This window comes from Otolemur garnettii, unplaced genomic scaffold, assembly GCF_000181295.1.
Source record: "Otolemur garnettii isolate 467f Iridium unplaced genomic scaffold, OtoGar3 scaffold00089, whole genome shotgun sequence".
NCBI lineage: Eukaryota > Metazoa > Chordata > Mammalia > Primates > Galagidae > Otolemur > Otolemur garnettii.
Genome location: NW_003852484.1, coordinates 2,541,875 through 2,566,093, shown reverse-complemented (window position 1 = coordinate 2,566,093; position 24,219 = coordinate 2,541,875). Strand labels below are relative to the sequence as shown.

Here is a 24,219-nt window from a genome sequence, read left to right as displayed (position 1 = left end):
TTTCGGATTGTGTGTGAAAACCCCACACTGTACCCCAGAAGTGCATTAATGTACATAGTTACTATTCAATAAAAAAAAAAAAAGATTGCTTTGACTATTTCGTCTCTTTTCTGGCTCCAAACAAAGTGTAGAATTATTTTTTCTAGATCTGTGAAATATGGCATTGATATTTTGATGGAGGTTTACATTTACCTTGAATCTGTAAATCACTTTGGGTATGGACATTTTAACAATACTGGTTTTACCAATACATGAGCATAATATATTTTCCATTTGTTTGTGTCCTCTGTGATTTCTTTCCTCAATGTTTTATGGTTCTTTTTGTAGAGATCTTTCACCTCCTTGGTTAAATATATTCCTAGGTATTTTGTTTTCTTTGTAGCTGTTGTGAACAGTATTGAGTCTTGGATTTGACTCTCAGATTAATTATTATTGGTGTATAAGAACGCTACTGGTTTGTGTACATTGATTTTTGAAACCTGAGACTTTGCTGAATTTATCTATCAATTCCAGGAGTCTTTTGGTGGAGTCTGTGGGGTTTTGTACATATAAGATCATATTGTCAGGTAAAAGGGATAGTTTGATCTCCTCATTCCTAATTTGGATACCCTTTATTTCTTTCTCTTGCCTGATTGCTCTGGGACTTCCAGCACTATGTTGAATAGAAGTGGTGACAGCGGGCACTTTTGTTCTAGTTCTTAGGGGGAATGCTTCAACTTTTCCCCACTTGTTATGATGTTGACTATGGGTTTGTCACACACGGTATATGGCTTTTATAGTTTTGATATATGTTCCTTCTATTCCTAGTTTATTGAGGGTTTTTTTTTTTTATCATGAGAGGGTGCTGGATTTTGTCAGATGCTTTATCTGCATCTATTGAGATGGTCATATGGTCTTTGTTTTTGCTTCTCCTCTTATGGTGATTCACATTTATTGGTTTATGTTGCATTGGTTTATCTTGCATTGCTGGCATGAAGTCCAGTTCGTCATTGTGGATTATTTTTTTTTGACATGCTGTTGAGTTGGTTTGCTAGTGTTTCTTTGAGGATTTTTGCATCTATATTCATAGGGATAGTGGTCTGTAGTTTTCTTTTTTTTTCTTTTTTCCTTTCCTGGCTTTGGTATCAAGGTAATACTGGCTTTATAGAATGACTTGGGGAGGATTCTCTTCTTGATGTTATAGACACTAGTAATATGGGTACCGGCTCTTTGCAGATCTGGTAAAATTTGGCTGTGAATCCAAATTTTGCCTGGGGTACAGTACAGTTTTTAATGGGGAAATAAGATTTGGGTGCAATAAACTTTGGAAATATAACTGATAGGTAATCAGTTCTCTAAAAGAGTCAGGATCTTTATTCTCTGGAATGTGGATATGTCAGGATAGTGGGAAAAGGATGAATTAGGAGGTAGATTAACTCTCCAGGAAAGAAGATAAAGATGTCAAAGGCCAAATCTGTTCTGTTTTATCCGAGGTTCTGATGGTATAGTCATCCCAAATTTTCCTTTTGCTTACTGTCATAAGTTGCTATCACCAGGAATACTACATATTAACAAATATTTTCTTAGTTTAATGTGGCTAAAATTAATAGCTAAAATTGATCTTTTATTTAAAGGATAATTTACTTATGATTTGGCTCTTCACCGTTGGAGGGTAATTGAAAGTTGGCCATATAAGAAACGAATAAGTGAGAAATAATGACTTTCCTAGTAGAATGCGCATATGGTAGACACTCAATGTTATTGAGCTTTTTTTCTGATTCTCATCTTCTTACTGTGCCACAGATGGCAGTCTTTTTTTTTTAACCTTATTTTCTATTACACATATTTAGTGATAATATAATCCATAAGGTATGGTCACTTTGATAATGTCAAAACTTTCTATTTTTTTTTTTTTTTGAGGCAGGGTCTCATTATATCACCCTTGGTAGAGTACCATGGTGTCACAGCTCACAGCAACCTCAGACTCTTGGGTTTAAGCAATTCTCTTCCCTCAGCCTCCCAAGTAGCTGGGACTACAGGTGCTGGCCACAATGCCTGGCTGTTTTTTCTTGGAATTGTCATTGTTGTTTAGCAGGCCCGCCAGCCTCAATGTATGTGGCTGGTGCCCTACTCACTGAGCTACGGGTGCTGAGCCAATGTCGAACCTTTCTATATAATATTTTAAAGTTTAAACATCTTGTGCTCGCTTCAGCAGCACATACACTAAAGTTGGAACGATACAGAGAAGATTAGCATGGCCCCTGCGCAAGGATGACACGCAAATTCGTGGAGCGTTCCATACTTAAAAAATAATAATAAATTTTAAATGTCTTATTTTAGAGCATGCAATTCAGTGTGGCAGGTTCTATTTCAAAAATAATATTTTTTATTAGGAAATATAATGGAATAGAAATAATATGTCCTATTGGAGAGCTCTTCTGCACTCCAGAAAAGCTATTCACTGGACAAATGTGACTACAAAGGATATGTAGTCACATCTGTATTGGTACAACTGTAGAGTGAAAATTATATACAATATCAATATTATATCAATTTATAAATAGCTTGCTATATACTTTGTCATTTAGCATGCTATAAAATACAGTTTTGTGTATTCATCTTGTTTTGCGTATCACTGTTTTAGGAATATCCCTGATAACTGTATTGCAGACTCCTGGCAGGCCAGGATTTTGTCTTTCACATCAGAGCCTAGAGAATAGAATGCTAGATCTGTGAAAGATGTTCTCTCTGTTGAGGGGAAGATCAGTGCTTTTACTAATTATTTAGTTTGGTGCATAGGCTAGAATTGCCTGTAATAATGTTTGTTTAGGTGGTGCTGGGTAAAATCTCTATGACAGTTTGTAAATAAAATTAGATAACCAGAAAAAGTTTAATGTCTAAAACTGGGAATTCATTTTGTTGGACTTCAGCAATTATTCATGGGATGGATTGGATGGCTTTTTAACAGTGATTAGAAGGAGTAAACCCACCTTATCCCGTGTTTGGACTTCTGCCAGGCCTTGCCTGGTCAGGATACACTTGATCCTAAAGGAGTTCCTGGTGGGTGTTCTAGGTAGAGGAGCCAAAGATGTAATGAAATGGGATGAATTCTTTGGGCAGAAGACCAAACCCATTGGCATTAAAGCCCAGACATGGAAGGGAAATGAATCCCCAACAATTAAAAAAGAAAGAAAGAAATGGAAGGGAATTAAAAAAGAAATTAATGTAAAGTAGGAGGGGGAAATGGCAATTTTAAAATTGTGCTCAAAACAAAACCAAAAATAGAAAAAAAAATTATGTTCAAGGTGGAGGAAGGAGGACTGTGTGTATATATGTATGTGTGTGCATGCATGTATTATGTATGTATTAGTAATGATGGTGATAAAGGACGAGCAGACATGTTAGACCTGCATGGCCATCTAGGGGTACTCACTGCAGAGGTCACTGAGAATATCCCTCTTTTTAAAGTAGAGACTTGTTGAAAACTCACTTACCTGAACCCTAAAGCCTGACATGGAAGAGGTGAAAAACTCTTGGTAAATTAGGGCATCATTGGTTAATCTATACCATGTGAAAGTTGGTGTTGTGTTTGGAAAGAATATGCACTTTGGAACCAGGACTAAATTTGTTCTTTTTAATGGTGTATGGCCTTGGGTAAATTACTAAACCTCTTTGAGTTTCTGTTCCTTCATTTATAAAGTGGAGGTGTAATAGTAGCGCCCCCTTATTGTGAGACTGAAACTAAATACAGGCAGTCCCCAAGTCACAAATATCCAACTCATGTATGACTTACACTTACAAATGGAGGCTCTTATATGTAATAGGTAAATGTACTTGTTCCAACTTCTATACAAATTTAACTTAACAAACTCACAGAAGCTATCTCATTTGTAAGCCAGGGACTGCCTAAAGTACTTAGCAGAGGGCCTCATTCATACTAAGTGGTCAGTAAACTACATGCTGCTGTTGCTATTACTATTTCACTTCTTCCTCCTCAAAACAGAGGGATAACTGCCAGATTGTCTATAAAATATGAGCTAAGTGAACCTAATGAATATGAATAAAGCCTAGGTAAACTGGTTTGCCTGTAGTGACTTTAGACTTTTTCAGGAGGAGTTTCCAGTGAAATGGTGGGAGTCTTTCATTCAGTCTGTTCTAGTGATGGTTGAAAAAGCAGAAATATTTTTATTATAAACACAAATCAGGTGCACTGTGTTTACTTTTGGGAAATTGGCTTTGCATTTCAAATAAAGCATGATAAACCTAAATTCACTGTGAAAAGCCATTTAAGATTTTACAACCCTTTATAGACTTTTTAGAGAGTACCATGTAATTATAGCAAAGTAAGGATTCCCTGAAAATGCTAATACACAATCTTAAAAACATAGGGTTTCCTTTATTTCACATAAAACTCTCTAATTAAATCTAGCACAAGCAAGATAAACCATTTGGGATAAACTATCATCTAGGTGTCTTGTTTCAGTCTGTTATTAGTATGGAAATACAGTAAAACCCTGACATAGCACAAAAAATGGGGCCCAAAAACTTCAGTTATACTTTTGGAGGACAATGAAGTAGTTCCTAGCTAGCCAGTTGGAAATTCCCAGGGTCTAGAAGCCAGTCATCAATTGTGTTTATGTTATTCAAGTTATTGCAGGGTATATTTGAATGCATGTCAAAGAATTTTCATAATGACAGTGAAGATATTTTTGGAATGAGAAAACATATTTTGGACTTTGATTTGGAGTAAATGAAATGTCCATGGTTAAATTGGACCACGATCCTTAAGAACAGGTACATTTGCCTTGTGAATAGTACACTTATACTTGCAGGGAACTGAAAACTTCTATGAAACAATATGCTGTCCAATATTTTCTTTTATATATTTTTTTTAGAAAATGCTATAATTCACTAGTTTTATTACCTAACTAATAGGTAACAATTTGTACTTTGAAACTGTTATTGACATTGCACAAAATGTGTGTTAGTGGAACTTCAAAAAGGAATTCCAGGCAGCGCATGTAGCTCAATTGGCCAGGGCATTGGCCACATACACCTAGGGTAACAGGTTCGAACCCAGCCTGGGCCTCCTAAGCAACAAAGACGACTGCAACCAAAAAAAAGAATTTCAAGTTATTCTAGAAACACAAGACCAATTTCAGCATTAGTATATTCCACACCATTAGTAATAATGGTATTAATAAGTGCCAACTCCACATCATTTGGCTGTCTAGGGTGGTCTTTTATAAAGGATTCATGCACACACATACATAAATATGTGTGCACACATACACAGATTTAATTGTTTATGTACAAACTTTCTCTGAAAGGGCACGTAGAAATTATTGATAGCATGGGTTGCCTGAGGAAAGAAGAACTATGTATCTGAGCAGGGGTTGGGAGATAAAATAGCTTAACAACAGCATATCCTTTCATTTTTCATTCTTTTAAAATATGAATCATGTGGAGTTGAAGTGCATTCTTCTTAGTAAAGTATCACAAGAATGGAAAAATAAATATCTAATGTGCTCTACACTAATGTGGAATCAATACATAAACAATTATATGTTTATAAGAACAATAAAACACCAATATAGTCCAGTTCAGGGGTAGAGGGAAGCTGGAGGGGGGAGGACGTATGGCAGAAGGAGGGAGGGCGTGAGGTGGGATCTCACCCAGTAGGCACATTGTGAGGGTGTATAACATGCCCCCCGGGTGAGGGGCTCTTCTACAACTGGAACTTTACCTTGGAAGTGAGAACAATGTAACCTAAAAATTGTACCCTCATATTAATTTGAATAAAGTTTTAAAAATAAATAAAATATGAATCATGTAAACATATTTGTTCTAAACACAAAATTGAAAATATGGTAGAACCTCCCTCCATAGTTGACAACTTCCCTTCATTGACCACCTGCTTAACTTGACTTAATTTTCATAGACCACATGTGCACTATATGTACATTTATTATGTTGACCAGTTTGTTGCCATCCTTTGGGTGGTCAACTTACAGAGGTTTTACTGTAATAAATAAATTCTGCCTGTACATTATTAAAGTAAAAAAGGGGGAGGTGACTCTAGTGTGGATCAAGGATTGGTAGTAAAGGTTGCTGTGATTGGCGCTGTCTGGCATAGGAGTGGGGAGTTATAAGTGTCCTGTATGCTCTATTTATTGTCCCTGCTCTGACCAGCTGTGTGGACAGTACTATTCAAGGATGTTTAGGTGACTCACTAAAAAGGGTTATTTGTGTCCTGTGCTCTGCTTATTTATTATAGGGTGGTATATGTGATGTTCTGGAAAGTTTTTTTCTCTTAGTGCTAAAGGAATTTTTTTTTAAATTTTTAACTTGTTATTTAGAAATAATTTCAAACTTGCAAAAGAGTTGTATGAAATTCATGAACAAAACAAGTTCAAATAATACCTGTTCCCAGATTCACTTTTTACCCCATTTATTTTAACATTTTGTCTATTGATGTACTTATCTGATTTGTTTTGTCTGACCATTTGAGAGAAACATACATGATCCTCTTCCTTCCTAACTACTTTAGCATGTATTTTCTAAGATTCTCTTACTTAACTCATAGTGCAGTCATCAGCTTTAGTAAATTTAATATTGATACTATACATTATTGCCTGTTTCCCTTTTTTGTCAGTGATCCATGAATTATCCTTTAGAGCATTTCTTGCCCCTCAACCCCCTGGCACAGGATCTGGACTAGGGTCAGGTACTGAATTTAGTTTTCTATCTCTTTAGCCTCCTTTGATTGGAAATATTTCTATAGACTATTTCTTTTTTTTCAACATTGAGATTTTTAAAGAAAACACCTGCCTCATTTTTAAAATAGAACATTGATATTCTGATGTTTCCTTATGATTAGATTCAGATTATGCATTCTCAGCCAGAAAACTGTATATCCTGATGTATCTTTTTCAGGATATCACATCTGGAGGCTCCCAGTGTCCATCTGCCCCTCATTAGTGATAGAGTACTTGGTCAATGTGTTGTCTTGTTTCAATTGTGTAATATTTTCCCTTTGTAATAAGTGGCCCATCGGAAGACAGTTTTAAACCATGGAAATACACCACTCCATCAAAATCTCCCTCTAGATTTATCTAGTTTTTACTGTGTTGGTTGCAAAATGGTGATTTTTCCAGTGCCGGTACTACCTTCACATTTATCAGTTAGCACTCAGTATTCTGCTCCAAGCAAGAGTCTTCATTTCTACTCCTTTTTATATTACGTATCAAACTCATAAATTCCTCCTTTTTCCCACCAAACATTCATAATTCATTGCTGTGTGAAGTAGAGGATTTTATTCTGGGGTCAATGATGACTTCAAGAGGAACCCATCTGAAATAGTTTGCAAAGTTCTATGTTGCTTGGCTATCTTTCTGGGAAGAGTATTCATAACTTTCATCAGAATCTCTAAAGAGCTCTTAACTCAAATTGGATACGTTTCACTGTGTAGAAGCTATCTGTAACACTTCTATATTTGTATATTCTTTTCTCTGCTCTCTCCTCCAAGTGATAAGTAACTGAGGTGTTCAAACCATAGTGAATGTCCCTTTGTAGTACATTCTATACTTTTGTCTGCTATTTTTAAACTACAACTTAAAATAGTACTATATTTTGGTTACTTTAAATTTTTGGCTGAAATGTATAATAAATGTTAATATCTTCATTGCCACTGGAGCAGCAGTTTTTTGGTGCACAGGACCAGTCTTGTGAGGTAGTGAATTGCCTTGATTTAATTTGAAATTTTAAAACCAATGTTTTTTACACTGTAGTTTTATTAGCTCTCTGGGAGTGAGCTACATGATGTTGTGCACTGAAAATTACCCAAATGTTCTCGCCTTCTCTTTCCTGGATGAGCTTCAGAAGGAGTTCATTACTACTTATAACATGATGAAGACAAATACTGCTGTCAGACCATACTGTTTCATTGAATTTGGTAAGGTCCTGAATTTTTTTTCATTTTTTAAAATTCTGTCTCCATCTAATCATAAGCAATTTTTTTAATCTAATACCAAGGAGCTGGAGAGAAACTTCTGCCTAGGTTTTGATAGAACAATTTGGTAAATAATCTATGAATTATGAAAACTTCTTACTTAATTTAGATGCCTATTAGAAAAAATTCGAGCTGTGAAGAAGATTGTGATTATAAGCCCAAAGAATTAATGCCAGAGGCCAATTTCTCAGTGAGAAATTTATAAGTCAGAAATACTTAACACTTTTGTGTTAATGTGATAATCTTATCTAGTATGCTTAATGTACAACAGGTATTGGCAAACATTTGCTAGAAAGGACCAGGCAGGGTATATTTTAGGCTTTAAGGGTCATATAGCCTCTGTCACAACTACTCAGCCCTGCCATTGTAGCTTGAAAAACAGGCACAGGTAGTACATAAATGAATAAGCATGATTATGTTCTAATATAATTTTAAAAAAACAGTCTAGATTTGGCCAGGAGGTAGGAGTTTGCTCAATTCTGATATAGAAGGAAAAAAAATTAAAATCATGTTATAAATAGTAAAAATAAAATTTTACATGGAAAATATTTAGGAAATATCTTTTATTGGTTTAACTTAATTTAGTCTTTAAAATGTACATTCAAATGGTATAAACAATAAAAAGAAAACTGATTTATAAAAGCATGTAACTTAACATGTATGCAGTTATTTAATTGCAACCAGAAAATCTGACAGATTTAATATTTCATAAGAATTTCCATAAAAAGTATGACTGGTTTAAAGCAAAAGCTCTTATTTGTTTAATTCTTTAATATCTTTAACTAGATATAATAGTTATACTCAGGCAGCATTAAACCCTTCCTTAGTTTATTTATAATCACTAATTTATAGAGTGTAAAACTGATAACGCCATGATGTATTAGCTATTAAACACAAGTAATATTGAAATGCTCTCTGATAAATTGAACAGTTTTGAATAACACACTGTTCATCTATAAAATTTACTGTCTATAAACATCATAGTCTCAATGATTTAATTAACAAATGATTGCAAGGAAATTTATTTTTTATCTTACATAGATAACTTCATTCAGAGGACCAAGCAGCGATATAATAATCCCAGGTCTCTTTCGACAAAGATAAATCTCTCTGACATGCAGATGGAAATCAAGCTGAGGCCCCCTTACCAAATTTCCATGTGTGAATTGGGGTCGGCCAATGGAGTCACATCTGCATTTTCTGTTGACTGTAAAGGTGCTGGTAAGATTTCTTCTGGTGAGTTCTGGATCTCAATTATTTTATTAAAAATTTTTGTAAGAACTGAAAAACTCTTGAAAATGAATTATTTTATTCTAATACTTTAAATCAAGTATGTGAGAGAATATAGAAGTTCAAAGCAATCCTTTCTCTTGGGGGTTATAAAGTAAGCTACCAGATACATGACTAATCAGGAAAATACTTTCAAATAATAATCACAGAGATACCTTTACTAGAAAAACATTTAAAAAGGTTTATTTGTATACATTTTTTTGAGAAATGAAAAACAGTGTTTTTGTATTATCTATTTATATGCATGTGAAGTGCTGTGCATTATGTCAAAAAGGTTACATTTAAGGCTAGTGTTCTTGATTGCCACAAAAAATGTAAAGACGTCAGTAATCATCTTTTCAAACCTCCCCTTCCGAAGATTGAATACCAACCTCAACAGTTGTGAGAGGATGTAAACTTTTGCTTAAAAATGGACATTTCATTTTATAAGGTGGCATTTGCCATTGTTGGACTGCTTGTTTAAAAAATTGTTTCTTATATACTGAGCTAAGGACTGCTTCCTTATAATGCCTACCAGGCTGTCTCAGTTCTGTGATCTCTTTCTCCTGTACTTCAGCTAAACCAGAACAGTTAAGTCAGTGACTATGTATCCTTAACTTCCTAATCTACTTTATTTAAAATATCTTAAGTTCTTTTACACTTTTTGTCTATGACATTTTCACATCCTCCCCATCCTAGAAGCATATTCTGTACATGCTTTAATTTGCTAGTAGTCCTTAAATGTGAACTGAACATAACACTTCAAATTTGGTTTGGTTACTACAAATGTGGGAGAAGAGGGAAACAAATTTCACTGAAATAATCCAACCAGCCACTAAATAAGTAATCAAGCAAATAACTATTACAATCCAAAGGCAGGGGGAGGATAGACTAGTATGCAGATTATACAATATATTATCTAAAATGTTTAGTTTTCAATAAAAAATTATAAGGTGTGGAAAGAAACACGTAAGTATGAAATATACATAGAGGAAAAAAAGACAACAGAAACTACCTTGGAGAATGACCAGATGTCAGATGTAACAGACAGGGACTTAAGAGGAGTTGTTATAATTGTGTTGAAAAACGAAAACCACAATTGAAGAAGTAAAAGAAAGTAATGTCGCTCAAATAGACAATATCAGTAAGTAGATAGAAATGATAATAAAAGAACAAAATGAAATTCTGGAATTCAGAAATTCAATTAATGAAAATTCATTAGGGCTCAAAACTATACACTTGAACTGGCAGAGGAAGGAATTAAGCTGGGTGTGGTGGGTCACATCTGTAGTCCTAGCACTCTGGGAGGTTGAGATGGGAGGAGGGCTTGAACTCAGGAGTAACCTGAGCAACAGCAAGACCCCATCTTTACTAAAAATAGAAAAAATTAGCTGGAGATGGTGGCATGTGCCTGTAGTTCAGCTACTCAGGAGGCTGAGGCAGGAGGATCACTTGAATCTAGGAGTTTGAGATTACAGTGAACTACGATGATGCCACTGCACTCTAGCCATGGTGACAAAGCAAGACCTTGTCTCAACAAAAAAAAAGGAAAAGAAGAAAGAAAAGAACAAAATTGAAGGTAGATTGCTAGAGATCACATAATGCAAAGAATGGAGAGAAAAAAGAATAAGAAAAAATGAATAGAAATGGAACCTCAGAAAAATGGGAAATTAGTAATCATGTCAACATACATGAGATGGGATTCCAGAAGGTGAGGGGAGAGACAAAGGAGCCAGAAGTATTTGAAGAAATAATGGCTGAAACATTCCTAAGTTTACTGAAAAACATTGATCTACTCTTACAGAAAGCTCAGTGAACTCCATGTAGGATATGTATGAGATCCACAAACAGGTGAACCATAGTAAAAATGCCAAAGCCAAAGACAAGGAGAAGATCCTGAAAGCAGCAACAAAAATTTAACTCATTACTTAAAGGGAACTCTGACTTCTCAGTAGAAACAGTAGCAACTACGAAAGCAATTGACTAATATGTATAAAGTGCACAAAGAAGAAAGAACTGTCAACTAAGAATCTTATGTCCATCTAAGCTATCTTTCAAAAACTGAAGGCAAAATAAAGACAAGCAATCCAACAATGGCAAATGGCAGGTAAATGAAAGATGAGAGAATTCTTTGCTAGTAGACTCAAATAATAAAGGAAATTCTTTTTTTTTTTTTTTTTTTTTTTTGAGACAGAGCCTCAAGCTGTCCCCCTGGGTAGAGTACAGTGGCATCACAGCTCACAGCAATCTCCAACTCGTGGGCTCAAGCGAGTCTCCTGCCTCTGCCTCCCAAGTAGCTAGGACCACAGGCGCCCGCCACAACACCCGGCTATTTTTTGGTTGCAGCCATCATTGTTGTTTGGCGGGCCCTGGCTGGATTCGAACCCGCCACCTTAGGTGTATGTGGCCGGCGCCTTAGCCACCTGAGCCACAGGCGCTGAGCCTTAAAGGAAGTTCTTTAGCCTGAAAGCAAGTGACTCCAGACAGTAATTTGAATCCACATGAAAAAATAAAGAGCAATGATAAAAGTAATTAAGTAATTATAAGAGATAGTAAAAATGCATTTTTTTCTTTTCCTCTTTTATCTGATTTAAAAAGAAATTATATAAAACAATACATATATAATGTATTTGGGGGCCTATAATGTCAGGTAATATATGTAATGGAATGTATTTTTTAATAATAGCACAAAGGAGATGGGTGGGTGGTAGCAAAACTATATTGGGCTAAGGAATTTACTTGAGATGGTAATTTAAATTCACACGAGGAACAAATGGAGAGAGCCAGAAATAAAAAGATTAATGTTAACAAAATCTATAAATGCATAACTACTGTCTTTTCTTCTCTTGTATCTTTAAAAGGCATAAAAGATGTTATGTAAAGTAATAATTATAACAAAGTATTTTGGAGTTCGTGCTGTTTGATTATATGTATAACAACAATATCAAAAAAAGGGAAGAAAGAGAATAGAGCTGTATAGGAATGATGTTTCTGTAGCTTGCTAGAATTAACTTATGTTAATTAACTTTATGTTAACTAGAATTAACTTATGTTAACATAAATCTGAAGTTGTTTCTTCTAAGATGTATATAGTAAGCCTATAGCATTCCAAAGCAGATAACTCAAAAAGTAGTGAAAATTATTAACTATATTAAAATATTGCAACATAAAATATCCACTTAATGCAAATGAAAACCATGAAGGAGAGGTAAAGCAAAATAAAAAGACATGTATAGGAAAAAAGTAAATAACAGATTAAACCCACTAAATCAATAATGACATGTGAATGGATCTTACAAGTATGAATATTTAAATAATCTAGCCAAAAGGCAGAGATTCTAAGACTGGATTAGAAATAAAAACAAGAGATTCAAGTATATATACTTTCTTCAGAAGACATACCTTCAATTCAAGGTACAAACAGACTGAAAGTCAAAGTATTTTTACAAAGATACTGATAGGATAAAAAAAAAACATGATTATCTCAACAGATACAAAAAAAGCATTTGACAAAATTAAGTAGCTTTTTATGATTAAAAAGAACACTCAAAAAATAAGGAATAGAAGGGAACTTCCTCTGCCTAATAAAGGACATCTGTGAAAATCTCACAGCTAACATGTTTCTTCAGATCTGGGCATAAGATAAGGATGATTGGGGGTGGCGTCTGTGGTTCAAGGGGTATATGTGGCGCCAGCCCCATATACCAGAGGTGGTGGGTTCAAACCTGACCCTGGCCAAAAACTGCAAAAAAAAAAAAAAAAAAAAAAAGAATTTCAAAGATAAGGATGGTGGTTTTTGCTCCGTTCTACTTTGACTCCACAGTATACCAGAGATTCTAGCCAGGTCAGATGGGCAAGGACAATAAATAAAAGGCATCTGGATTGTGAATGAATAAATCTCTTCACGTATGACATCTGTTATGTAAAAATTGTAAGGAATCCACTGAAAAACTATTTGAACCAATAAGTTCATTGAGGTTGCAGGGTATAAAATTAGTATACAAAAATCAGTTGTATTCTATTACTAGCAATGAACAATCTGAAAATGAAATTGAGAAGATCCTATACAGTGAAACTGCCAAAATATCATTGAAAGACATTAAGACCTAAATTAATGGAAAATAGTCTCATGTTTTATGGATTGAAAGAATATTGTTAAAATGGTTGTACCCCCAAATTGATATACAGATTCTACATAATTTCTATGAAAATCCCAGCTATCTTTTTTCAGAAATTGACAAACTGATCCTAAAATTCATATGGAAATGCAAAAGATGGAGAATAGCCAAAATAATCTTGGAAAAGAACAGAGTTGGAGGACCCATACTTCCAAACTTACTACCAAGCAACAGTAATCATAGCTGTGTGGGTCTAGTTTAAGGACAGACATACAGATCAACAGATCAGAAGCAACAGTACAGAAATAAACCCTTTCATTCTGGTTAACTAATTTTTGATGAAGATGCCAAGAAATGGCCTTTTCAGCAAATGGTGCTGTGACAGCTTTTATATTCACATGCAGAAGGATGAAGTTGTTGCCCTCCTTCACAACTTACCTCTAAAATGGATCAAAGACCTAAGTTGAACAGCTAAAACCGTAAAACTCTTAGCCAAAAATCTAATTGTAAATCTTTGTAATCATGTATTAGGTTTTTTAGATTTGATACCTAAAGCACAAGTAAAAAAAGAAAAAAATAGATAAAGTAGACTTCATCAAAATTAAAATCTCTTTTTGGAGGCAGGGCCTCACTAGGTTGTTCTCAGATTCCTAGGTTCAAGCTACCTTCCACCTCAGCCTCCAGAGTAGTATGCTACTTGCATCTGGCTCAAAATTTAAAACTTTGTTCTTTAATGGATACTATGAAGAAAGTGAAAAGACAACTCACAGAATGAGAGAAAATATTTACAAGTCATATATCTGGTAAGGGGCTAATGTGTGAATATGTAAGTAATTCTTACAGTTCAATGATAAAAAGACAAATAATCCAATCTAAAAATGGGAAAAGGATTAGAATAGGTATTTCTACAAAGAAGTTGTACAGCTGGCTAATTAACACGTGAAAAGATGCTTAACATCATTGGTCATTAGAGAAATGCAAAGCAAAACTATAGGAGATGCCACTTCATACCTGCTAGGATAGGTTAAAAAACAACAACCACCAGATAATAGGAAGTGTTGACAAGGATATAGAGAAATTGGAACCCTCATACATTGCCAGTGGGATTGTAAAACTGCAATCACTTTGGAAAATAGTTTGGAAATTCTCCAAAAAGTTAAGCAGAGCAACCATGTGACCCAGCAATTCTATTCTTAGGTATTAATATATTCCCCAGGCAAATGAAAACATGTATCTACACAAAATGAGTACATTAATGTAGCATTATTTAGAATAATTCATCAAGAGCAACATTATTTGTAACAGCTGAAAAGGGGAAACAATTCAACTGGCATCAGCTGGTGAATGAATAAACAAAGTATGGTATATTTATGTAATAGAATATAAAGTAATAAAAAAGGAATGAAGTACTAACTCATTGTATGGCATGGATGAACCTTAAAAACATGTTAAGGGAAAGAAACCAGATACAAAAGGCCATGTATTAATAAGTTCATTTATATAAAATGTTCAGAATAGGCTGACTTAGATAGAAAGTAAATTAGTGGTTGCCAGGAGCTCTGGAGGGTTAGAGGGATATAGTCAATGACTACTACTAATGGGTATGGAGTTTCTTTTGGGGGTGATGAAAATGTGATGGGATTAGATATTTATGACTGTTGGACAACTCTGCGCGCATACTAAAAGCTTCTAAATTCCGTACTTTAAAAAAGTGAATTTTATTGAATGTAGATATTTCTAATTTTAAAATCATTAAAAATGAAGGAATTATTACTTTGAAGGCTTTCAGTTCCAGGAGTGATGGAATAAGCAGTTCAGACCAGTCCCACTGTGTATATGTAGAAAAGATGAGATGAGTAGATTAATGAATATAGGTCTAATATAGGTCTAATATAATATAGAATTTAATTACACATAATTTTCCTGCAGTCTTTGGAGATCCAGTAACATTCATTATTAAGAATTATTGGGATGGCTGGGTGTGGTGGCTCATGCCTGTAATCCTAACACCCTGGGAGGCCGAGGCAGGTGGATTGCTTGGGTTCACGAGTTAAAACCAGCCTGAGCAAAATGACCCTGTCTCTATGAAAAATAGAAAAACTGAGGCAAGAGGATCTCTTGAGCCCAAGAGTTGGAGGTTGCTGTGAGCTATGATGCCATGATACTCTACCCAGGGTGACAGTGAGACTGTCTCAAAAAAAAAATTACTGGGATGCTGATGAGGATGGAGGCCCAAGGAGATGAGCCTAGTATGTAGAGTTACTTTCCCTTTGATGTTTTTACCAATTCTGAAGGGAGAATCTGACGGTTTTTCAAGACTAGGGAGATAGAACTAGAGAACATGGCCTATCAAGGTGATGAACCTTTTAAGTAACCCCCTAGGCTTTGGGTTAGGACCATAGATTTCTACACCCAAGGAATATGGGTGAATTTAAGTACACTGGCCTTTATAGGGACTGTAACTCAGTTTTGAGCCATATTTTCCTCTGTAGTGAAAGGATTCCTATGCTCATGCTGCAAAGATCCTGACAGAAGGAAACAAGTATCTTTCTTGGGATAAGATAGTTGCATAAGATTCAGATTATGTCTACAATAAGATTTTGAAAACAGAATGTTGGCAAACAGCTAAACACTTTAAGAGACTACAACATGAACACAGCCCTCAAAAACAAACTTACACACTAGATCTGATAGAAGCACTGGAAGCCAGAAGACAACTTAATGATATCTCCTAAAGAATGAAAGAAAATACATATAAACTGCAAATATAGACTTCTATGCTTACAAAGAATTTTGAAAGAATGAAGTTGCAAGAATATCCTTGTGTTGTTCCTGAGCCTGATCTTAGCAGAGTAAGCATTTTAATCTTTAGATTTTGCAGGCTGTGTAGTCTCTGCTGGTATCACACCTGAAAATAGCCATAGACATTAGATAAAAGAATGGTTGAGACTGTGTTTCAATAAGATTTTATTTACAAAAAATAGGTGGTGATTTGAATTTGGCCTTTGGGCCAACCCAATTTTGCCAACCTCTGCTATTGACTAATCTCTGGCACAGAGTTAGTATAACCTCATGGCAATATGATAAATACAATGATGTCTCTATCAGATAAAAGTAAAATGCTTCTGAATTTCTCTATTACCGTGTTTCCCCCCAAATAAGACCTATCCCCAAAATAAGCCCTAGCAGGATTTCTATGCATTTGTTAAATATAAGCCCTAACCCAATAATAAGACCTAGTGATGGGCATGGCTATGCAGCGTATCTGCATAGCCACACCATGCATTTCTGCACAGAGTGGTAAGGAAGACTGGAATATCTTTTATCTGACACAGCTCCTTTCTCCGAGCTGTTGGCACTTACATGGGTGTGCATGTGGTAACCATGGTTGCAGGCATCCTATTGCGCACGTGAGAATGGCTAAGGGAAAGGAGTTCACACATCACTAGTGCCAGCCCCACCAACAGGGTCAGCTCCCCCTGTCAGGTTCCAGAAGAAGATGACTTAACTGTATTTGAATAAATGTAGATTGTTGTATAATACTTAAGAAAAATAAGACATCCCCTGAAAATAAGCCCTAGCATGTCGTCTTGAGAAAAAATAAATATAAGACAGTGTCTTATTTTCAGGGAAACACAGTAGGATGAGGGGGTGAAGTTATCAAGTTAGTACCTGCATGTTAGGAAATGAATTGATTGTTCCATAAGGAGACTACATCTGGAAAAGCACATGCAGTTGGAACCTATAATAATCTGTCATCCTCTAAGACACACCCATTTGGGGGACCTATAATAAATCAGAGTTTATTAAATGGGAATATAATAGGAATCACTCACTACCTACACATCTTTTAAGCCTTGGATAGTGGTGCTGATCTCTGCAGCTACCTTAGGGATTAGTAAATATTTTGATGATGTTTGGGTTGGGAGAGCTCCAGAACTTCCTTTGGCTCTTCCTTCTCTAATAGTTCTAATTCCATAGGTATGGAAGTCAATGTTATAAAGGCCATCTGCCCATTAACATATACACTTAGGAGTACAATTTTAATTGGGGGTGAGAGATCCAACTTGACTTACCAGAAGATGGACTTGTTGGAAACTACATATTACCTGACTTCTTTAAGTCCCACTGTGACCAGTAGACTGCAGTGGTATCCTGGATCACCAAACAATGGACACTTGGAAAATGGGGAGAATCTGCTATCTGTTAATGCTTTAAGAAAGAGAAATTTTGGATGTAATTCCCAACTGTAACTTGTTTTAAAATTAAACTTTTAATATAGACCAAGCCTACATAATATTTTCTGTAGTCTTCAAGTTAAAGTATGTTTTTCTGTTTTAGAATTTCTAATAAAATTATTTATTTGCTTTTCTCTATCATAATATCTTATTTTTTGTTTTATTTTTTTAATTAGGCATGTTTTCTTTTTTTTTTTTTTTTTGAGACACAGTCTCACTATGTCGCCCTCAGTAGAGTGCTATGATGTCACAACTCACAGCAACCTCAAACTCTTGGGTGTAAGTGATTCTCTTGCCTCAGCTTCCCAAATAACTGGGACTATAGGAGCCCGCCACAACACCCGGCTATTTTTTGTTGCAGTTGTCATTGTTGTTTATCTGGCCCGGGCCGGGTTGGAACCCACCAGCCTCAGTGTATGTGGCTGGCATCGTAACCATTGTGCTACAGGTGCCAAGCCTGGCATGAATATTTTTATTTTGCCATACTTACTATTTTCTGAAGTCTACAGATGTCCATCGTGCAGTCAGTATATTAACATTATAACATTAACATTGTATTAAAATTCTGCTTTTATTTTTTGTTTCATTTTCTAAACTATCTATTGAAAATTCAAATATATGTAAACAATAGTATAAGATGTAAACACATTAACTGCTCTCAAAAAGAAATATAGTCCAATGAATAAAATACTTAGGTCACTATGAAAGTTTTGAGACAGACTATATAGACTATAACAGTCCATTATTTCACTTTCAGGAAACACAGTTAACAGTCCTTTCTGATTCACCTGTGCAGGTTTCAGTTTGTGTGTCTTATCGTTGTTGCTGGGAGGGCTTCATTTGTTTCCATCCATGCAAATTTTATGTTTCTTGATTTTAGTGTATCTCAAAACTTTTGTAATGACCCAGGTACAAGGTAGAATGTGATACATGCTCCAAAAGAGGTAAGAAGGACGTACTGCTTTTAGGTCTTGGGGCCTTGAGGGATATTCATGCTTTTTGCAGGTGGTGGTGAAAAGTCAGTCTGCCCTGGTGAAAAGAATAGTTGTGTTTTGTGCCAGAATGTTAGACTCATTCAGTCATACTTTAATCATAAATTATGCTCATTTAGATGGAACTGACCTGAAATTTCTTTGTCCTGAAGGCTCTTCCTCCAGACATTTTAGGCATCTTTGAATGATTGTACCTTTTGAACTTGGCCTTTGACTGGCAGGATAGGCACTGTGGTATTATCAAGTTTGAGGTTTAGAATCTTCATAATGACTGTTGTGGACTAAACTTCATCAATTATTTTTTATTTTTCTTGACTCTTCTGCTTTATTTTCACTGAATTATTTCATTCCACAAATATAAATATATTCAAGTTTTCGTCTTGCTCACATTGTGGGGGAAAAAGAATTATTTTCTCAATCCTATTATCTCTGTTAAGTTTTCATACTGTTTTTCTCTCCTTTAACTGCAGTAGTCTGAAATTTACCATAAACCACTTTTCTCAAACTATTTTATGAAAGGAGTTGCCAATTATCACCTGGTCAATTTATGTTCAGATGTTCTTTGACCTGGGTATAGGCACCGTTAGCCATGTTGTTCTTCTTGATGGTCTCCCCTTCCTGGGTTTCTGCGGCTCTTTATTGTTTGTTCTCTAAGTCTGGCTTCTTGACTCCTCCTTTCCCTATGGCAGTATTTACTGAAGGTTTGCCCTTGATCTACTTATTCCCTTGGTAATCTCATTTAAACCCTTCCCTTTAGATGCAGAACGTATCTGTTTCTCTAGCTCTATTGCTGTTCTTTTCTTCAGTTGCTTGTTAAACATGCCTCACCATCCCCTCAAATTTGAGATGTTTACAATGTCCCCATTTTTGACTAGGCCTAACTTTCTTTCTATAGGTTTGTCACTAGCCCTAGTCACCCAGATGTAAAACTCCAACATTTTCTTTTATTTTTTTCTCTTTTGTTTCCCACATTTCCCCAATTGCCACACCTAATAGTTTTAACCTCCATAATCTCTCATGTCTTTTTTTCCTGTTTCTACTGTGACTGTCTTAATTCAGGCCCCAATTTCAGTCAGTTTCTGCAGTGACTCTCTCATGAACTCCCTATTGTAGAATTATAAAAAGCAAATGGGTTTGCAGTCAGACAGGCCCAAGTGCTAATTGGGAAGATGGCCCTTACTGGCTGTTTGACTTAGCAAATTATTTAACCTCAATTTATAGATGATGAAAGTTCAAGTCCAGAGACGTTAGTCATCCTGACCTCATGAAGTACCTCATTTTGAAAGATAAATGGGACTGTGTGTGCCTAGTAAGAAGGCACTCAGAAAACATTACTTCTCTCTCCCTACTTTTGATCTCTTTACAATCCATTAATAGATTGATATCTTTAAGGGTAGCCTTAATCCTATCAATCTCGGCTCAGCGCCTATAGCTCAACCGGCTAAGGCGCCAGCCACATACACCTAAGGTGGCAGGTTCGAATCCCCAGCCCGGACCCGCCAAACAACAATGATGGCTGCAACCAAAAAATAGCTGGGCGTTGTGGCGGGCACCTGTGGTCCCAGCTACTTGGGAGGCGGAGGCAGGAGACTCGCTTGAGCCCAGGAGTTGGAGGTTGCTGTGAGCTGTAATGCCATAGCACTCTACCCAGGGGGACAGCTTGAGGCTCTGTCTCAAAAAAAAAAAAAATCCTATCAATCTCTTGTGCTGCAGTGGTTCCCCATTGTCTCATTTCCCGTAATTCCTAGGCTAGAATTTCAGACGTCTGTTAATTTTTGCTTCAGCCTCCCTTTCTGACCTTATTTCTCTCTACTCTTCACAAACATCTCTTTGAGCCAAACAAAGTTACTAATAATGCCCCCGTGTTCATTTTGTTATTGTTCTAAATGTACTGCATACCTCGTAGTACCTAGCATGTTGCCAAATTGAAGTGTGCAGTAAGCATAACAGTGGGTCTAAAATCGGTTTTGCTGAGGTAAAATATATATATAGCATAAAACATTAATATTCTTTAAGGAATATTACCCTTTTGTGTTGTGTGGAAGATGGAATGTTCTCTTGATAAGCATTCTCAAAGGTCCTGGGAAGTGGGTGGAAGGAGAGCATCTCTTCTTTAGAATTTCTTTCCCACAGGGGTTTGGCACAGTGCCAGCCTGTCCTTCAGCACAGTGTCTACCTTGTTCTTGTTAAAGGAGGCTTATCATTTGCTTTTATGGCTTTAAATATATCTTGGCAATTTTGAAATAATTAATTAATAAATGGTATACTATTATAAAGAGAGTGTTCTGAGGCCAAGAGGCAAATGTTAGAAACTTAACAGATACTTAATTATATAAATGTATTATTCATTTCTTAAGTAGGTATTCAGGAACACATTAAAATGGTAATGTTTTTCCATTAAAGAATGGCCACACCTTACTTGGCTGTAAAAAGCTAAGGTTTATTAGTTATAATGCAGGATATTATTTGGGATTTTTTCATAAGGTAAGCTTGTTTTACATACTTGAGAAGTGTAATTTATATAGTCTGGTCAGTTGCTAGGTTGGTTTTATTTTTGAGATCCATATTGAGGATTTCTTTTTTTTTTAAGAGGCCAGTTCTCCCTTAACTACTGAGGAGAGGAAAGGGAGGCTACAAAACATGATTAATTGATAGATCACTTGGGGAGATTTTAAAATTGTGAAAATTTTTTCTCTACTGCTATAAAACTTTGTAGCAATACTTAATAAAGACATTTACTTTTCTATTTTTATATTAAATTTTAAGGAAATAGGTTGAGAGACTAGGTTTGAACACCAAAGAAATTTAAGAGGATATTATCCTGTATTAGCAATTTTTTGCTGAACTTGGAGAGCAAATCCTTTTTTTGATATGTGGAGGTTTTTTTAATAAACTGTTCAGGGAAGGTTTTCTGCTGTAATGGCTGAATATAAGTTGCAAAGATTTAAGCCCTTTTTTACATTAATGTTCCACCTCATTAACTTCATTGTTGGGGCTTTTACACTTCACTGCTTTAAATAAAATAATCTAAATGTGACTCCCTGGTCCTCTCTTTCCTTCTGTCTCTCTTTTGAGGTCTAGGCAATTATGTATTTGGTTTTGTGTTTTCGCGTAGACTCCATTGTTAATTCTATTAAGCACAAGATGATGATCAAGGGAAATTTTTGTGTGACTGAATGTCTTATGCTGCAGATGCCCTGAAAGATTGGGGGATGTATTTTTAAAGATAAAATGGTCACTTCTTCAATTGGAGTTTTATCACATCTACCTTCAAGTGTTATTCAGAGGTTCAGGAATTTCATAGCTATAAGGTTTTGTTCTGTTGTAGAGTTCAGATTATTGATTATATTTGAGCTTTCACACATATCCCATGGTATTTATAGCCCTGAAACCCAAATAAGGGAGAGTTTTGCTTAAAAGCTAGCTATGTTTGTCCTTAAAAATGTTTTCTAAGCGTTTTCAGAAAAAGTAGGAATTATGAATTTCTAAGCAAAGTCACCTTTGCAAATATTTGCACCTACTTGCAAACTGCAGACATCATTAGGCAGTAAGTTTTTTCCTAAATGATTTACTATTAGGTTGTGAGCGTTCCTGACTGCTATCCATTCCAAATGTTATATGCCTTTGTTAAAAATGTAGGAAAAAAAGAAGTTAATTTCGTTTAAGTTCAGGAGAATGAAGTTTTTATGTTGTCAAACATTTTTCATTTTAAAAGAATATTTAATTATGAAAATATATTGTCTAATTTTAAGAAGATTAGTCTGTTTGACCCCTTTAAATTAAGAAATGAATTGTTATTTTATGTAAGTTCAGCTATGTGAGATACTGGTGTTCATTTCTGACTATTTCTTTTATTTTCTAGCTCACCAGCGACTGGAACCAGCAACTCTGTCAGGGATTGTGGCATTTATCCTTAGTCTTTTATGTGGAGCTCTGAATTTAATTCGCGGCTTTCATGCCATAGAAAGTCTCCTGCAGGTATTGTGCTATTTTTGCAATTCTAGGTGACTGTACCTATTCATTCTACTTGTTACATAATTGATTTGAATTGGATTGGGCGTTAGTACAACTTATGTATGCTCAAAATCTGTGTTTTTTATACCTACCCTAGTCTCCATTCTTCTAAAAACTCTGATTTCTGGTTAGCTTCTTTGACTTTATCAGCACGTTTACTTATCATCTGCTTTTTAGGAAGCAGTGTTTATAGGAGTTCTAGGGTCACCAAGATATGGGCCCAGCAGTCTCACAACTTAACATTGAATTGGGGAGGCAAAGAAGTCTATGAATAATTGCCAATTACACAGAATTGGGAAGAGGAGAGGTTAGTTCGAGTCAGGATTAGAGAAGAAGATCTTGTGGAGGAGGGCTGAGCTGCCCTAGAAAGGATCTGAGCAGGTGGAAGCAGGATGGAAGAATGAAGAGTGAACATGTGTTAGTGTTTTGTCCCACTTCTGCGTATTCTTTCTTAGTTATCTGCCTCTTTTCCTTTTCTTTTTCTTGTGACCTTTTAGAATTTGAGCTCCCTGGGTAATCACTAATTTCTTCAGATATTGCCAACTATTTTGTTTTCTAGTGGAATTTCTTCCAGAAATTGTAGCTATCAAAATATACTAATTTTTGTTTGGCGCAGTGGCTGTCACCCATAATCACAGCACTTTAGGAGGCTGAGATGGAGAATTGCTTGAGGCCAGCAGTGCAGGGCCCACAGTGAGCTATGACTGCACCACTGCACTCCAACCTGGATGACAGAATGAGACTCTGTCTTAAAATATATATATATACACATATATATATATATATATATATAGAGAGAGAGAGAGGGCGTGCAAGAGTGAGCATGCTATGCATACCATACACACTGATTCTTTTTCCCTTATTCCTTTTGTAAGCTTTTTGAAATTTCCTTTCTTAAAATTTAGCACATTTGAGACTGCACAGCTTTCCTTTCCCTTGTTTCTACTCACTTTGAAGAGTTCTTATGAATTTGTCCTCATTTTGTTGTCAGCATTAAGCTCAGAATACCATTTGTAAAAACCCATTTAACTCACTTTGTATTCTGTTTTAAAATTGCTGTTAGTTTGGGGAACACTCAGAGGGTGTCTTTCTGGAGAATATCTGGAGATATCTGGAGAAATTAGTGATTACTCAGGAAGCTTAAATTCTAAAATTTGAGGAAATGATATGCATAATATCAAAATATTAAGAAATCATATGCTTGTATTCAGCCACATAATGCCAACAATAGATAACATCACAGGTTCTGCACCAGAACTTTCCCTAGAAGAGATGAATAGGCCTTCCCGTAACATCCCAATTCCTCTTCCAAACCCTTTCCCACAGATACAGCCCCTCCCCCCTTTCAGACACAGGACAGCTGGCTACCATCCCTCAGCCTTCCTGTCCCATCTCCCAGTGAGGTTAGATTTATTCCAAAAGAAAGAGTTCAATGTTAAGCCATTTATGCAACCTGATAAAGAGAAGAAACAAAGGCAATTTGGAGATTCCTGACTGCAAACAGCTGATAAAGAAGATACTGTTTTGTTGTCGTTATGCTGGATGTGTAGCAGAAAGAACTGCAGTGTATGTATTTGAATAGTTTTTTGTTGGTGGAG

General features: G+C 35.7%; 1 protein-coding gene and 1 non-coding gene across 2 annotated transcripts in view; both read left to right on the top strand.

Annotated features, from left to right (window-relative positions):
• SEC22A (SEC22 homolog A, vesicle trafficking protein) overlaps window positions 1-24,219 on the top strand; it is a 74,494-nt gene that overhangs the window by 20,845 nt on the left and 29,430 nt on the right. Inside the window, exons 3-5 of the mRNA XM_003795076.2 lie at window positions 7,770-7,933; window positions 9,032-9,226; window positions 22,470-22,585. Of these exons, the coding sequence (XP_003795124.1) occupies window positions 7,770-7,933; window positions 9,032-9,226; window positions 22,470-22,585 (475 nt within the window). The remainder of the gene's footprint in view (window positions 1-7,769; window positions 7,934-9,031; window positions 9,227-22,469; window positions 22,586-24,219) is intronic.
• Window positions 2,179-2,285, top strand: LOC111726996. The gene has a single exon (XR_002774650.1). It is a non-coding gene; the product is annotated as a U6 spliceosomal RNA (small nuclear RNA).